We start from the raw sequence: 15,129 nt of genomic DNA, 5'->3' as shown, positions 1-15,129 counted from the left end.
TCTTCTCTTTTGGGACCATTTTCTTGTTCGTGAGACTCCTCTTCGAGCCAGGTTCTGCCTTTTACTTTGTTTTCATGAACGAAGCGCATGCTGGACGGCGTCGCATCGGGAATCGAGGAACAAAACTCGGCCATCACAGGTCCTGCTTCGGCTTCTTTTCGACTTCCCTTTCTGTGTTGGTATATATGGTTTGACTTGCTTGCTTCCTGGATGGGGCTATGGGACACGGGACATGGATTTGGGACATGGATGTGGCTTATGCATTACGATCTTGTGAATGGTTTTCCTTTCACCCTTGGTTTTTGTTTTGTTTTAGCTTTTCCCCCCTCCAATCCTGGGTCTGGTTCTATGTTTTAGACGATTTATCCCCCACCCCTTCGATTCTCCATCCTGTCCTTTACACACACACACACACACACATTCATACACAGCAAACAGAGTTAGGCTTCAAGCATAGCGGCTGGGCAGGGAACTCAGGAACTCGTTGCATTTAGCGCCGCCGCCGACGGGAAAGATGAAACCAAAGTGTCGGTCTGCTTCGGAGGAGGGATTGGGCATGTGTATATATGTACAGTCTCCGTACTCCGTACATCCAGTCCGGCCATGTATATAATCCAAAACAACATTCAGGTTTGTCTCAGGCGTCGTTTGAGTAAAATTGGATTCAATCAAGTCTCACGAATTTAGCTTTGTTTGAAGCAATGATCTTTCTCGTCTCGCTATGCTAAAGCTAGTCTAAAAAGCTAAGAGCAGTCACACCCAAGATGATTTATCGCAATGGCCATTCGTTTCGCATGGGAGGAGGCAAAGGTCGCGATTTACTTCGTTTTGGCGTCCTCTACCACTTGCCAAGCTGATCAAATCATTCCCTAAAGACTCCACCGTTATCTCCCAACATCACTTCCAGGATGGCGGATGCCTCCGCCACAAGGCTTGACACGTCCACACCAGCCGTCCCCCTTCATTCTAAAATATGATGGCAACAGCACGACCTTCTTTCTGTCGTCTCGCTAGACCAGTTCCTTGACCGTTGATATCCTCTGATTCACAACAGCGAAGCCCAAGCGCAGGGTATTGGCTGTCATCGCTTACAAATCAGGATCTTCCTCATCTGGCAGAGGCATTGCCGCAGCCTCTGTCATCTCCTTGTGATATTGGTCGAGTTGTGCCTGGTCGATCTGAACCTCGGGTGGAGCAAGAGCCGGGGCAGCCACGAATTCGAGTTGAGGGTTGCCGACCAATTTTCGGGCCAGCCAGAGGAAGGGTTTCTCGAAGTTGTAGTTGGATTTGGCGGAAATATCGTAATATTGGAGGTTCTTCTTGCGGTGGAATGTGATGGTCTTGGCCTTGACTTTGCGCTCCTTCACATCGACTTTGTTTCCGCAGAGGACGATGGGGATGTTTTCGCACACGCGCACGAGATCACCTGCAGTTTTGGTCAGACCTATACTCTTCTAATCGTGTGCTCAAGGTGTTTTCGACATACGGTGCCAGTTGGGAACGTTCTTGTATGTGATTCTGGAAGTGACATCAAACATGATGATACCGCACTGGCCGTTGATGTAGTAACCATCACGAAGACCGCCAAACTTCTCTTGACCTGCGGTGTCCCACACATCGAACTGGATCGGACCAAGGTTCTGAATCGAAGTTAGAACTGTATGCGCTTTGGACATCTGGCAGACGTACGGTTGAGAATCCTAGAGGATGGACTTCGACACCAAGAGTGGCGATATATTTCTTTTCGAACTCCCCAGTCAGGTGGCGCTTGACAAAGGTGGTCTATGATAGTTGTCAGTATTGTTATATTCAAACACTTCCATTTCTTGATGCTCAAACGAGCGAAAAGAAGATTTTGTTTGCAATGACCCTTACCTTTCCAGTACCGCCATCGCCGACCAGGACGAGCTTGAAGGTTGGAATGTTCTGAGCAGCTTCCGCCATTGTGATTGTGGTGTGGTTGGGATCTTTGAAGTCGGGTGAGGAGGGGAATACCGACGAAAATGTTGCGATTACACCAAAGCCACGGTCTTGAGATTGGTGTTGTATCAAAGAAAGGTAGTGGAAAGAGATAAAGAGAAGGATGTTTGATGGTATCTTAGGGAAAGTGAAGGCAAGCGCAAGTTGAAGGCGTCGGTTTGTTTTCAAGGCCAGCGCTTGGCATATTCCAGCGGCATCACTACGATTTTTGCATCATTGCGTAGCACGTGACCGACACATGTTTGCCTCCGTGACCGAACATAGGTGAGGCGAACCAAGTCTATTCATCGAATCGAGTAACTAGAACTATTGTTACAACATGAGTGACCTTCTATCTTCACACAAGTTGCTTTCAACTGGGTTCTATCGATGTTTTGTTGGTGGCAATTCGAAGCTCTTCATCTGGGAAATCATCCACGTGCTGAGATAGCGCCCAAGCAGCTACGGCCCATTTCATCTTGTCGTTCGTTATCAGCTATTTTCCTCATGTGCTTGCACTTTTTGTCGCTCACCCGTGAGTTATTGTGCGACACAGGCTCTGACCGGGGTGCGGATTGCTATTGAGTTTGCATAAGGTCCCGTCGTTTCTGTACGAGGTAATCCTGTGTGGATTCACGTCCTGGTTTCTCATAGCGCATGCCAACTATGGACTTCATAAGGGAACAATGTGGCACCCGAGTGTGCCTCTCCCACCCCAGTTCTGTCTTGGAGTCAATCTCAAGTCCATCTCTTGTGCTTCTGTTCCTGTGCCGCGAGAGACCTTGACCAGGATCGGTCGACCTAGGTTCTGGCTCACAACTTCCCCAACTTTGCGTAATCTTTCATGATTTGACCATATTGCGGCACCAAATCTTCTTATTAGGTCGCCAGCCTTCAGGCCAGCTTCGTGTGCAGGACTGCCGGGCTCAACACTGTTCACCTTTGCAAATGGATTCTCAGGGACGGAGGGTGTCTGCTCGGGAGTAGGAGTAGGTTCTGGGTGTAGTCGGGGCTGATTCAGGGAGTTCTTGTATTCGTCCGAGGCTTGGTACTTGGCATGATGTTCATGAAGACCCTTCTCGATCTTGTCCATCAAAACTTTCCAGTCGTTGCGGAGGACAATAATGCGTGCTCTCGTAACCCGTACTTGCGCCACATCAATATCTGATCTCGGAAAACCATCAAATGTGGTCAGACTTGTCTGCATGGTGACTCCATGGCTGTCGAGGACTGCGCCCAAAGCCTTCAGTTCTGCTTCGAGATTGTCCTTGCGTGCAATAAGTTGGTGTAGAGTGAGTCCTTCGAACGACTCGGCCTGGTGGATCGACGTAGGTCCACTTGGGACATGAATATCTGCAAGATTAGGATCCATCGGAAGTCCCATGGTCATTCATCAAGTGCACAGATAGGGTAACGGGAGCAAGCCAGATACATAACACGAATGTTCGGCAAGGAACCATGTCGAGCGCAGGCTACCTCATGGAACGCGTAGGTGCGAACTACAAGTAGAGCTACCAAGAGCCAGCCTCAGATTGGAGAAATGGGAGCGGGGAGTGAAATGGATCATAGTTTTCCCGAAGATGTTCCGATTGGATCCAACATGACTGCCCGGTCCTTTGCTCTGTGCTGCTCTGTGCTCTGCACTTGAATCAATCATGAACTCCAGTATTGACCATCTTGAAATGCATCTGCACAAGATGATCCCTATCTTTTAATCGAAAGGTTCTGGTAATCCTGTTATCCTGTCCTTTACAGACGCTGGCCGATTTCCCGCAGGTGTTTCGCTCTCTGATGCCATAAATGGCAACTCAAACATTTGGTGGCTTCGACGCCCATGTTCCACAGACAATTTCATTGTGCTGTTTTGCTCCCGTCAAATTTTGGAAAATAGTATCCAGGTAAGGAATTGACTTATTATACCACGAATAGCGCAGAGAAATGTGTTCGACTCGTTACATCGCCAGAGTCTTGCTCCTTCTCCCTCACGGTCGCCGGATGCCACCTTCCTTCCCCAACCAGGTTGGAAACTGGTCGTCCCAAAGTTCTCTTTGGCTTCAGCTACCTTCTCACTGTCAATCTTGCCATGTCGTATCACTCAACTTTTGGGAACCCTTTCAAAGTTGGTCGTTTGGTCCCTCAAATGGGAATTTTGACCGTTGGCTCTCATTTTGTCTTCCATTGTTGAGATCTTATCTTTTTGCGAGCTTACTTTATCTTCTATTGATAAATCATGACGGCTCAGCTTTTGCCGTCCATTATCGCGAGTCCATTCAGCAGACATTTCGATACCAGAGCGAACATCTATTGTGCCTCCCGGTCAGCATTTTCTTCCCGTCCGACCATCTCTTCGACCTCGTTGAAGCCGTTCTGCGTTCATCACGATTCTCAAGCATCTCCCTCTTCAATCCTCTCGTTTGCATCGGCTCCTGTGCAGACAAACAAAGCGGATCGTGATCTGCCAGGCAGCGAGAACATCCTTCCAGGATTAGTTCGTCAAGCTTCAGTGCAGTCTTCCACCAACGGCCCCAAAGTACATTCGGAACGCTGCGATTCCCTGCCAGGAGTCGAGGACGCAAGATTGCTCTTCGTTCAGCCCACCCATGCAGACCTGCGCGGCGACACCGAACCTACCCAGAGGTATCTTGTTAATACAAGTCAGGCTCGCCAACCGCTAGCAGAGCTGCATAATGAGGAGAAACGCACACCCAGCCTGCACCATAATTTCAGCCTGGGAGTTCGAGTACAACATAAGTTTCGCACGTCGTTGTCCACAGAACCATACTCCACAGAGCAGGAAAAAAGTCAAGATCTGATTACGCATTCGAGAGAACACACCCGTAGCTGGTTTAGCGCCGTTGATGGGCCTTCTCAGTCTCTCTTCGAGACATCATTTCTTGTGGATACCTCAGAAGACGCACCAAAGACAGGGCCACACTCCGTCTCGCATCGAAAGAGACACTCTACCGCATCGTCAGGCTTCATGCATACGATGAAAACAGCGAGCCTCAGCAATGCAAGCTTCAGCCTTGTTCCTCGGTCTCTCTGCATCGGTCGCTCAACCGATAGTTCTTGTATCTTTGGCTCGGGCGCGAGGCCTTCAATGGAGAGTGACCGTCCGCCAACGTCAGCATCCGTGGATGAAGCGGCCTTCAGAAGAGCCATCAAAAGGAGACAAATTCTTGAGGAGCTAGTGACGAGTGAGGAGAGCTACATCGCTGATTTGAAGGCTCTGATCTACCTATATTCGACTCTCCTGGCGACTACGATGACGATTGTAGGCCGGGTCAGGGCATCTGTCCTAAGGAACGTCCATGATCTTCTCTCTGTCCATGAAAGACTCCTGGAACGATTGCACCAGGCCGCGTACGAGGCTGCAGCACGAAAGTGGGCAGACACAACCTCACCCCGGCATCTCGGATCACCTCCCTATCATAAACGGTGGAAAAGCCTCGACTCCAGTGCCGCGGTCAAGATGAGTCGCAGTCATCGGCGAACACGCAGCTCCATGGAATCATCTGAAGCATCCCGCGGCCGGACGTACCTAGGCGGAGCTGAACCAAGAGATGTTACTGACGTGGCGGCCATTTTTAGGGATTTCTTGAGCGACTTCCTAGTTTACGAGGAGTATTGTGCCAATCACAGTCTCATTGCTCATGAGTTGCAGCGACATGCTCCCACACTTTGGTCAACATATGAATCAGGAATTGAATCCCTAGCAAGGTCCCTTATTGCTCTCGACCACAAACACCAAGATCAAAAGAAAGGTCTAACGGTTGGCGATCTCCTTATCAAACCGATACAGCGCATGACCAAATACCCTCTTCTCTTTGACGATCTTCTGAAGCAAACACCCGTGGCGGACTGTCCCAGCGCACATTCTGATCTGGAAGCAATCTTGACGTGTTTGAGAGAACTTGTTCAAACCGTCAATAAAGCCACGGATAACCATGAAACTCGAAGTCAGATTCAGCGTCGATGGTCGCTTCAGACGCGGCTGATCTACGATAAAGTATCTTTACGGGCCGAGCAGTTTCGAATGTTGGGAAATATCCGGTTGAGTGGTGTTCTGCATGTGACTTGGCAGACGAAGAATAACAGAGTCGATGGTCGCTACGCCCTCTGCGTGTTGTTCGACACCAGTCTCATCATTGCGTTGCCCACAGGAACCACTGCGAAATTCGAAGCGATCGCTTTCTTGCATTTACCGGATACTAGAATCGAATCCGCCAGTGATGGTCGGGGACTCCAATGTCACTCGACCTTGTACACGTGGAAGATATGTTTCGCGGCTAGTGGTCACCTGCATGAATTCATCTTGAGTGCCTGCTCAGCAACAGAGGAAAATACATGGAGAGAGGGCCTACAAAGCAAGGATACTCCAGGAAGGAGGATGGACGAGCTGTTGAACCAGATTCCCTCGAGCATCAGCCTCAACCTCAGATCTATTGGGCAGGTGTACAGTCAGCAAAGTTCGACTCTGTCCAGGAATCCTTCGGTGCAGAGGGCTGCCACGGTGGGAAATCGAGCCAACATCTGTCAAGTCATCATTCGCAACACACACAATCCACAAGACTTGCACGAGTTTCGTCAACCATCATCGTCGGCCATCAACAGATCTCAGTCACATATGACATCTAACAAGGTTGTCATCCTAGCACCGAAAAGGTCGGAGCGAGCAAGGCTCGAATCTACCTTGAATGACGTGTGGACAAAGGAGAAATTACCGTATCCAGGAATGATTAGCTCTCGCGGTGGTCAGATCATCAGAGCTTCGGCAGGCTCGCTAGTCCGAAAACTGAGTCTGGCATCCATTCATGCGCCGTTTTCGAGGCGGTCTGGAAGTTTCTCGCTTACCAGCCGCAAGTCGTTCGACATGTCGATGGAAAGCCGACGTAGCAAATCGAAACATTCGACACCCGTCTTTGAAGTGCGCAAAGAAAGTTTGGACGAGGTGACACCGGCGAGAACGAAGTCGCATGAGATACCAGAGGTCGATACTATGGACAATGTGGTTAGCCGGATGATAGGGAACAGTGTCTCAAGGAAGTTGTCTATATCCCAAGGTCACCACGGTCTGGCAAGGAGGGGAACGAAGGGCCAGAAGATCAGTCACGACACAGCGGGGGCCGAGGTAGGACCAGAAGATCCAGCAGAGATATTTTATGCCGAAACGAAGGAGATACCAGAGAAGCCGGAGATTGTGGAAGAAGGGCTAGCAGGCAGGAAGAAACGATGGAGCAATCCGCTTGGAATCTTGAAGGTTCTGTCAGCTGATGGGCTTCGACACATGTTGTATTCAAGTAAATAGTGTACCCAACGTTAGTCATCGACGGCATGTGTACAGAGTGGGCATTGTGCATTCGATCGTAGCACCATCTGAAATTACTTTGAAATTCTAATGCTTCAGACTAGGAATGATGGCGAGTGACCAAACTCGTCCAAGAGGCCCGACAGCTGCCGGATACGGTGACGGCGACATAACAGTGGAGGCCCAGACAATCCAGCCCGATGACCTTGTCAATTCGGCAGCCTCGTGCCTCAACAACCTCCCCACCCCCTCTCTAAAGAGACGTCAGACGTTCTTGTGCTTCTGAGTCTTCTCCAGCAAAGTCTGCTTCGCTCGGCGAGTGGCCTCGACGACATCATAGCCGAAAACCCAGCTGATGACTTGGTTTTTGTTTTCTGGTTTTTTTTTTATTTTTAATTAGTGTTTCGCTCGATGGAGCGATCTATGGGTCAGCATATCGCGACAAGTGATAGGTGACGGGCGATAAGCGAGGGATCGGACGGGGAGAGATCAGGAGGAAAGGTAAGGAGAAGGTTTGGTGGGGGGGGGGGGGGGGGACTATGCCCTGTGTGTGTGTGTGTGTTCACTCACGAGGTAACTGATCTCCCGGCAGCATCCTCAAGGCCTCTTCCCGCCTCTCGACGGTGGGGTCCTTGTTCGTCTCCACCTGCGAGTAGAGCTGCGCGATTGACGTGCGCGGTAGGCGCACGTTCTGGAACGTCTCGAGCAGATCGGATATGGACGCAGATGGTGGTATACTCGTACGTGCGGATCCCGAGAGAGGGACCGAATCCGACTTCGAGTTGGAGGTGGAGTTGGAATTCAAGTTCGATCCCGGCGCGGTGGCGGTGGCGGTGGTGGTAGTATGGACAAAGTCCTCGAAGAGCACGCCCAGCGCCGCGGCGTCCTCGATCGCGGTGACGGCGCCGAAGCCGCGGTGTGGGAGCATCGGGTGCGAGGCGTCGCCTATCACGACGAGCTTGCCGCGCTGGCAACTCGGTAGGGGAGAGCGTTCCGCGCACCGCCACAGCGGCAGGATGGTGTTTGTGCTGGCGGTTTTGTCGCACAGGCGGAGGAGAGAAGGGTGGAAGCCCGCCATGGCGGCGCGCAGGTCGTCCGGCCGGCATTGCTGTTGCTGGCTCCTGTTCCGGCCCCGCTTGCTCAGCGGCCGCTCCACGTACATGCCGAAGTTCTGCAGCGTGTTGTCCCGGCACGGATAGCGCACCAGCCAGCGCTGCTGGTCCCGGTGCAGGTAGAACGAGCAGTGGCCCTCGCCGTACCGCCGCAGCAGCGGCGCTGTGTGCGGGTCGTCGAGGATCTCCCGCGTCGGAATCAGAAAGCGGATCACCGTGCTGGTTGTCGCGTGGGCGGGACAGTGATACCCCAAGACGTGCGTGGCTGCGTTAGAGTGCACGCCGTCGGCGGCGACGACCAGATCTGCAAATTCCCAGCGTCCCGTCTCGGCGACCTTGACACCTCCCCTTTCCGCATCGTACTCGACCACCGTGCTAGACGTGTGAAGCTCAGCCGGCACACCTGAACCGTCTGGGCTGGTCGCCAACGTCCTCAACGCGGCGTGCAGGTCAACGCGGTGCGCGAACAGATACGGCGCCCCGTATTGACTCGCAAAGTTGGTACGGTCCGTCGGCGCCAGCTCCGCTAGCGTCACGCTGTCGATGAACGTCTGCCCAAGTCGTGGGATGAGCCTGGCTTTGGCGAAGTCCAGCCGCCACAAGCGCATGATCTTGACCGCGTGCGGTGCGAGCGTGATGGCGGCCCCGATTTCATTGTCGAGCTGCGGCGACCGCTCCAGGATCTAGACAAATACCGTCCGCGCCTCCGCTTCAGTTTTGCTTCGTCTTTCTCCATCTCTCTCGCGGTGTTCGACATGATACAAAAAAAGGAAAAAGGAAAAAGCAAAAGAAAAAGTGTGCAGTTCTCAACTTACCCTGACTCTATGCCCAGCTCGACGCAGCGCTATCGCCGCGCAAAGACCTGCGATGCCTGCGCCTGCGACGAGGATAGATAACTCATCCGCCTGCGGTCTGATCGTGCTCTCCATTTCTGGCTCCCTTTTTCGGGGTGGATGGACCTCGCGATCTGTTGCCCAGAAGCGCTCCGTCGTAGAGCAGTAGTGCTAGTCTTGAAGGGAGGGCTCGTCGTCCGGGATGCAAGCGTCGCTTCAAATTGATATCTTGCTTACCGTGATAAGAAAGACGCAGATAGGGAAGGTTAGTCTAACCTTTTTTGTTTTGTTTTGTGGTCAGCAGGCTTGACCTGAGTACGAGCATCATATGTAGAACTGCATGGAGAAGCCAAGTAGGTAGGCGCCCTGTCTGAGCAGGTGCCGACGGTGTTACGAACCTGTGGTATGTACCGAGTAGTGGTGGTGTATTGCAAGATGACGCAAGGCTGCTGGCCTGAACCTTGACCTGGGTAAAGTCCCGCCTCCCTTTCTTCTTCTCGATTCAAACGCCCTCGCACGTACATGCATTTCGCTTGGGGAAATCGAGCTTGACCTCATCATACTTAAGCGAATCTAGGTCAGATTGAACGAATGGATCTTGCAGGCACTGCTTGTAATCGACTAATTTTACTCGCAGCGCACGGGACGATGTATACGACCATCGCAGTGCAACGGCAAAAGAGCCAAAATCCATTTTTTTTATTATCTCATTGAGACTTCACACAGTGGTTTGGTCTCTATTGGCTTAGTTGAGAATAGCGACCAGCGACCGCTTAGGAACTTACTTCAACTAGGATGGAATAGCGAACTTGGAGTTCCGCATTGGATTACACAGGCCCTGCAACAGGTACACATTACATATTTGCATGTTTGCTGGAATACATCTGATAGAGACATGGACAAGATTATTTAGTAGCTCCTTGTCGGGTGACATGGGAAACATAGCCTCGTCGTTAGCGGTGGCTTTCCTCGCAGACCTCGAGCGTTGGTGCGACAATTTCGAGGCTGGTGATCAGGAAACGTAGATGAGGAAGCATTTCCGAGTTCACGCTCCACAGTGTTGTGCCCGGTTTTTGCTGTTCAGATTTCTTGGCTCCAGGTTTCATCTACAGGACCAATGCCAACCCAGCGATAGCAACGGCACCCATTCCCGCAATCTTTCCATTGACGTTAGGAGCAGCGGCACCAGTAAAGGCAGATGGGGCGGCGGAAGTCTTCGAAGCCTCGACGGAGGTAGCCGGCGCAGCGGTAGTGGAAGGCACTTCGTTGCTGTATACACTGCTGGAGGTCGGCGCAGGGATCATGCTCGTCCAGTTTGAAGCCACGCTATAGCTCACAGACGTTGGGACGGTCCATGTAGAAGCGCCGGAGCTGTATGTCGCCGTGTAAGATGTTGTGGATGTCCATTCGGACCAGGGAGTGTTGGACGCGGGGACTGCGCTGGTAGCAGTGGTTGCGTTCGCTGATGCATACGTGCATGAGGTCCAGGTGCTGTGCCCACTGGAGAAGGTCCAGGTGAAGCCCCACGCCGAGTCGGAGCCGGCAACGGCGCCAAGGGCGAAAAGCGCGGGAATGGCGAGGAAGGACTTCATTGTGCGATATGGTAGGAGTTCCAAGTAAACAAACGGTTGATTCAGTTTGATCGGAGCGAAGGATAGGTAATGAGCGAAGGTGAGTTAGGGAGCGCAACGAAGGAACGCGAGCCTTACACAAAGACAAACGAACGACTGTGTAGACGATGGCGACAAGCAGACAAAGGTAGATCACGAATCTCGAGCTGGGCGATGAACATCATATAGGTAAGGAGAGCCACAAACCTTGTGTCGCTTAGGACAGAGCCTCGCACCACTCAACATCTCATTGCGCGTGTTGTGGTGTCACTGATGACCTCAAAGTGGTCCTCGACAGGGGTTCCAGGAAATTGGCGTTGCAAACTCAACGACCCGTCGATAGCACGCAATTTCAGAGTCGACAAGTCTCGAAGGTTGGATGGATTTCGCGTCCACAGGATCTGCAGAGGTTGCGAGCGAGAAATCGAGAGCGTCGCCTGATGCGTGGAAGCCATGGAAGAAGTCTTCTGTTTTCTGGCCATGATGCCTGCTCTGAGTAGTACATGTTGAATTTCGAACCTCGCCAAGTGGTTTCAGCCACAAACGGGAAAGCCACTGTCGATAGGCGTCTCTTGGATCTGCGGGCACGAGATCCGCCTAGGCTGTTGGGCTGCTTTGCAATCCTGCAGGCCCCTCGCCTACTTGTATGTGTCCTTGCTGCAAGAATGAAAAGCTCCAGATGCATTTAGAAGGCAGGTTGAGGTCGGACAAGATTTCAATGGCTGGCAGCTGACCAGCGTCGGTGTCACTGAGGGGTTTTGGTTTGTGTCAGGAACGCGGATCGCAGCCGCTTCAATGGCCAGCATCCAAACGGCAACAACGCGAAGGTCACTTCGACACGAACAATCCGCGAGCTGACTTCCCACTTCTGGATCCTGCACCCGCTCGGACACGCGACAAAGATGATGGACCTACAGAAACCTCTCCGCTCCTTTGGAAAAGGAGGATCTCTCATTCCGCATTCGAGCCTAGCGAGCCTGCGCCTCTGCTTTGTGAAGATGTCCCATGGTGCTTTTGCCTGCCTCGTCGGCGTCCTAGCCCCTGTTACCTGCTCCTCTCCCTGAAACCTCGAGCCTTCAAGTCTTGGTCTGCAACATACCCACATGTGGTTCGATGGGAAGAAATTCGGCAGGGATATGTAAAAATGGGATGAAGAGCAGGCAAGGGAATGGAGACGACCAATATCAGTGTCTCTCAGTTATTTGGAAAGACGATGACTTTGAAAATAGAGCCGATCGTCACTGCAAAGTGGTATGAGACAACAAGATCCGGACACCAACGCGCCCTACAAAGAGTTCTAGGAACAGAGGGGGGCACCTGTCGATATTTCGTCCATCGCTCCATATGTACGGCGTCCGGGGATACTCTCAGGGGTTCTACGCGCACTATCTGGTCATCAAGAAGACGCGCCAACGGTCCAGGAATCTCGCAGGAACAGAACAGACAGAGTAAGCCTCCAAGCGGAATCCTCTCAACTCCCTGCTACTGTACGATCCTCCATGCATACCAAGCCCGTGCAGGATCGACTGAATCCATTTACATAAGCTCCTCAAAGCGTATCGTCCACGAACGAAAGGCCAAGCAATCCATACGAGTAATCCATCACATATGAGCGTCGAGCAGGGCTAGTTAATGCACGACATCTCGGTACTCAGATGGCGTACTCGGGTGCTGGCAGCTAAATGAACTTGAATATTGGGGGGCCTAAATGAGGCTTCCTGCCTAGGCTTGCTGCGTGGGTAGCACGGGCACTACTGTTTAGCTAGCCTGGCCCTTCTCTCCTTTTAGACCGACGACGACGACCTTTGTTTTTGTTATACTGCGCGAACCACGATCCAAATGTGTATAGTTTGTATGACATGATGTTCTCATTTCCCATGTCGGGCGTAATATCTACAGTTGCCGGCAATACGTGCCGCGTCCAATCCTTCAATTGTGTCTGGTCTCGTCGACTTTCATATCCAGAACGATCTGTGACTATGTCCAACGCCGTTGTTCCTGTACATCGAAACAACTTCTCTTAAAATTTAAAATTCAAAATTCCAGCACAGCTGTTTGAGGGTCTCATACTTTGCCGGGCCTGGCACCGCCTTTCTTTGGAACAGTCCAAGGTTCTGGACACACCGTCTGGGAAGTATACGTCAGCAGGATGTTCGCGAGTCGTGGTGAATGGGGTCAAGTATCTTACCTCGCCTTCTGAATAAGCCCAGAAATACACAATCACGCCAATGATGTAGTATAATGCCGCATTGGTTGATTGATACATGATGACCGCCGCCAGAGCACACAAGGGATACACCACCAATCTTGCTTCCATGCTCCTATGGAGGCCCGGCAACATCTTGACCACCGGAGCAAGTGGCCATTCCCACGCAAGGCTTATGAAGGCCATGATCAGATTGATGATTTGCAAGACGGGAAATGGTTTGACAGCTCCGTCGAGATTCTTGGTGAGGAAGTCCCAAAAGATCTTGGGCCAAAAGAAGCCCTCGAGGCTGGCTAGGACTTGGTATGCGGCGGCGGTGAGGATGATGAGGCGAGCCCAGTGGTTTTTGATGAGTTTACCCATGTCGAGGAAGAGAAAAGTCTATGGAATTCGGAAATGGTTGTGTGGTGCTGTGTTGGAAAAGGTCGAATAAAGAAAAGCACCCGAAAGTAAAGAATGAAAGTCGTCCTTGGAGCAAACGATCGAAGGAAAGGAGCATGCAGAAACCGACGACCGGCGCCTAGAGTTCACCAAAGAAGCATGAGGGTTGGCGAGGTATATGAAGAGACTTGGTCAAGCAGACTTGGTCAATGCTTGACTCCTCTCTGAAAGGGAGGAATGGGTGATTTCGGTGAGGGTTAAGCCGGTATCAGAGCGTGTTTGGCTGTGTCTGATCAGGCAATCGACAATGAGGCATCAGCGGTCAGAGGGGAGGTGTCAGGAGCCTCAAGAGTGCTGGTCCGGCAGTGTCTGAAGGCTCGAGTACTTGAAGTCAGCGGGTTGGCGCGTAAGAGATTGGTCGCAGGTGTAGACCCGTCGCAGAGTGGTTGAGGTTGGTTCGGAGACAGGAAGTGTCACAGGTGTGGAGTTTTGCGACAGTTTCGACGTCAAGCACCACCAGAGCGCACAGATCTCAGTCGATGTCAATCGATATCCAGCGATTATCGACGTTACTCAGTTAACAAGAAGTATTCAGAGAAAAACAATGAAAACACTCAGAGATGTAATAGCTCGTGGGAAGATAGATGTGCTTTGATTCTGGTCAAGAGACCACGAGCTCAACCCGGCCTACCGAGCTCCGGGATAAGCCAACCTACCTTGACCGTTGGATGTCAATGGAGCTATTGCCTTGGTCTAAGATGCAGTGCAGCAATGGGAAACAATATCATTCAATAGTGCTGGCCTGTACCCGCCAGATCTGGTGATCATCCTCGCCATGAGGTTGTATGATTCGTGGAGTGGGTGCAGAGTGCGGAGGGGAACGAGGTGACTTGGGTAATGGCTGGTGGATTTAGCACCTGAAAATAGAAATGGGAGCAGTAGGCCATCTGCACGATGCATGGTGTGTCGAGATCTGGAATCCATCAAGGCCATTTTGCCTATTGTTGGGTGCTGTGTGGTGGTGAGAGCAGAGAGCAGAGCGAAGCTGCAGCGAATAGAGGGACAGAATTAAGCACCGACATGGATGTGATGCGGGAGCTGGGGGCGGGCGCTAAGGAGCCTAAAGAGCCTAAAGCACCCGTAACGCCTAGAAAAAGCCGTGCAAGCGAGTGATTCGAGGGGAAACCGCCAGTGACCTGGGTCGCCCGTGGGCCACTAAACTCTCCGGGCACTTCCAGGCACCTTCCAGGGCGCTTCGAAACGCTTCCTGATACGCTGGTCAGCTTCACTTTTCGCTCGCTTGGCGGCCCTTGGCGCTCTCCTCACATTCACCCTGCACGCACCATTCTCTTTCCGGCCAAAATTCCTTCCCACGCTCCCATCCCCCAAGCTCTCATTTCTGGTTTTTCCCATATTCGGCTCTACAACTCTTTGTCTTTTACTCCAGGAATGGTGTTGAACTAGATGCGTGATGGCATCCCGTCATCACCCATCTATCGATTTCCTAAGAATTAGCTGGAGAATCAGTCCGTCATGCCACGCCTGTCGGGGCAGTCGTGCTGCCACGTTCCTGTTCCCCAGCACCAGCCACCACCTCTTCCCACCTGTCAGATCATGTTTTCATCCATCGACCATCGGGTGGCTCTCGAGCTTCATCTTGTTTCCGACGGCCGTTTTCCTGACCTTGAGTTCCCCACCACCCAATAGCCGCCCAAACTCC

The 15,129-nt window shown here is 51.9% G+C and overlaps 6 protein-coding genes across 6 annotated transcripts; 1 reads left to right on the top strand and 5 right to left on the bottom strand.

Annotated features, from left to right (window-relative positions):
* Positions 1 to 1,088: 1,088 nt before the first annotated feature.
* On the bottom strand, positions 1,089 to 1,944 carry A1O5_10458 (GTP-binding nuclear protein GSP1/Ran; the record flags this gene model as incomplete). Its single annotated transcript, XM_007751034.1, has 4 exons — positions 1,089 to 1,426; positions 1,487 to 1,640; positions 1,690 to 1,782; positions 1,876 to 1,944. The coding sequence occupies 4 exons, from the start codon at positions 1,942 to 1,944 to the stop codon at positions 1,089 to 1,091; spliced, it is 654 nt and encodes a 217-aa protein (XP_007749224.1).
* Positions 1,945 to 2,632: 688 nt separating this feature from the next.
* A1O5_10457 (uncharacterized protein) lies at positions 2,633 to 3,343 on the bottom strand (the record flags this gene model as incomplete). The annotated part of the gene is made up of 1 exon (XM_007751033.1): positions 2,633 to 3,343. The coding sequence occupies one exon, from the start codon at positions 3,341 to 3,343 to the stop codon at positions 2,633 to 2,635; it is 711 nt and encodes a 236-aa protein (XP_007749223.1).
* A 1,716-nt stretch (positions 3,344 to 5,059) lies between these two features.
* On the top strand, positions 5,060 to 7,267 carry A1O5_10456 (uncharacterized protein; the record flags this gene model as incomplete). Its single annotated transcript, XM_007751032.1, has 1 exon — positions 5,060 to 7,267. The coding sequence occupies one exon, from the start codon at positions 5,060 to 5,062 to the stop codon at positions 7,265 to 7,267; it is 2,208 nt and encodes a 735-aa protein (XP_007749222.1).
* Positions 7,268 to 7,829: 562 nt separating this feature from the next.
* On the bottom strand, positions 7,830 to 9,308 carry A1O5_10455 (uncharacterized protein; the record flags this gene model as incomplete). Its single annotated transcript, XM_007751031.1, has 2 exons — positions 7,830 to 9,062; positions 9,195 to 9,308. The coding sequence occupies 2 exons, from the start codon at positions 9,306 to 9,308 to the stop codon at positions 7,830 to 7,832; spliced, it is 1,347 nt and encodes a 448-aa protein (XP_007749221.1).
* A 1,010-nt stretch (positions 9,309 to 10,318) lies between these two features.
* A1O5_10454 (uncharacterized protein) lies at positions 10,319 to 10,804 on the bottom strand (the record flags this gene model as incomplete). Its single annotated transcript, XM_007751030.1, has 1 exon — positions 10,319 to 10,804. One exon carries the CDS (start codon positions 10,802 to 10,804, stop codon positions 10,319 to 10,321), a length of 486 nt encoding a protein of 161 aa, XP_007749220.1.
* A 2,082-nt stretch (positions 10,805 to 12,886) lies between these two features.
* A1O5_10453 (uncharacterized protein) lies at positions 12,887 to 13,391 on the bottom strand (the record flags this gene model as incomplete). The annotated part of the gene is made up of 2 exons (XM_007751029.1): positions 12,887 to 12,949; positions 13,011 to 13,391. 2 exons carry the CDS (start codon positions 13,389 to 13,391, stop codon positions 12,887 to 12,889), a joined length of 444 nt encoding a protein of 147 aa, XP_007749219.1.
* Positions 13,392 to 15,129: the final 1,738 nt, after the last annotated feature.

The sequence above is a fragment of the Cladophialophora psammophila genome (genome assembly GCF_000585535.1).
Source record: "Cladophialophora psammophila CBS 110553 chromosome Unknown aczJe-supercont1.20, whole genome shotgun sequence".
In the NCBI taxonomy this organism is placed as follows: Eukaryota; Fungi; Ascomycota; class Eurotiomycetes; order Chaetothyriales; family Herpotrichiellaceae; genus Cladophialophora; species Cladophialophora psammophila.
This window is presented reverse-complemented; position numbering and strand designations above follow the sequence as displayed.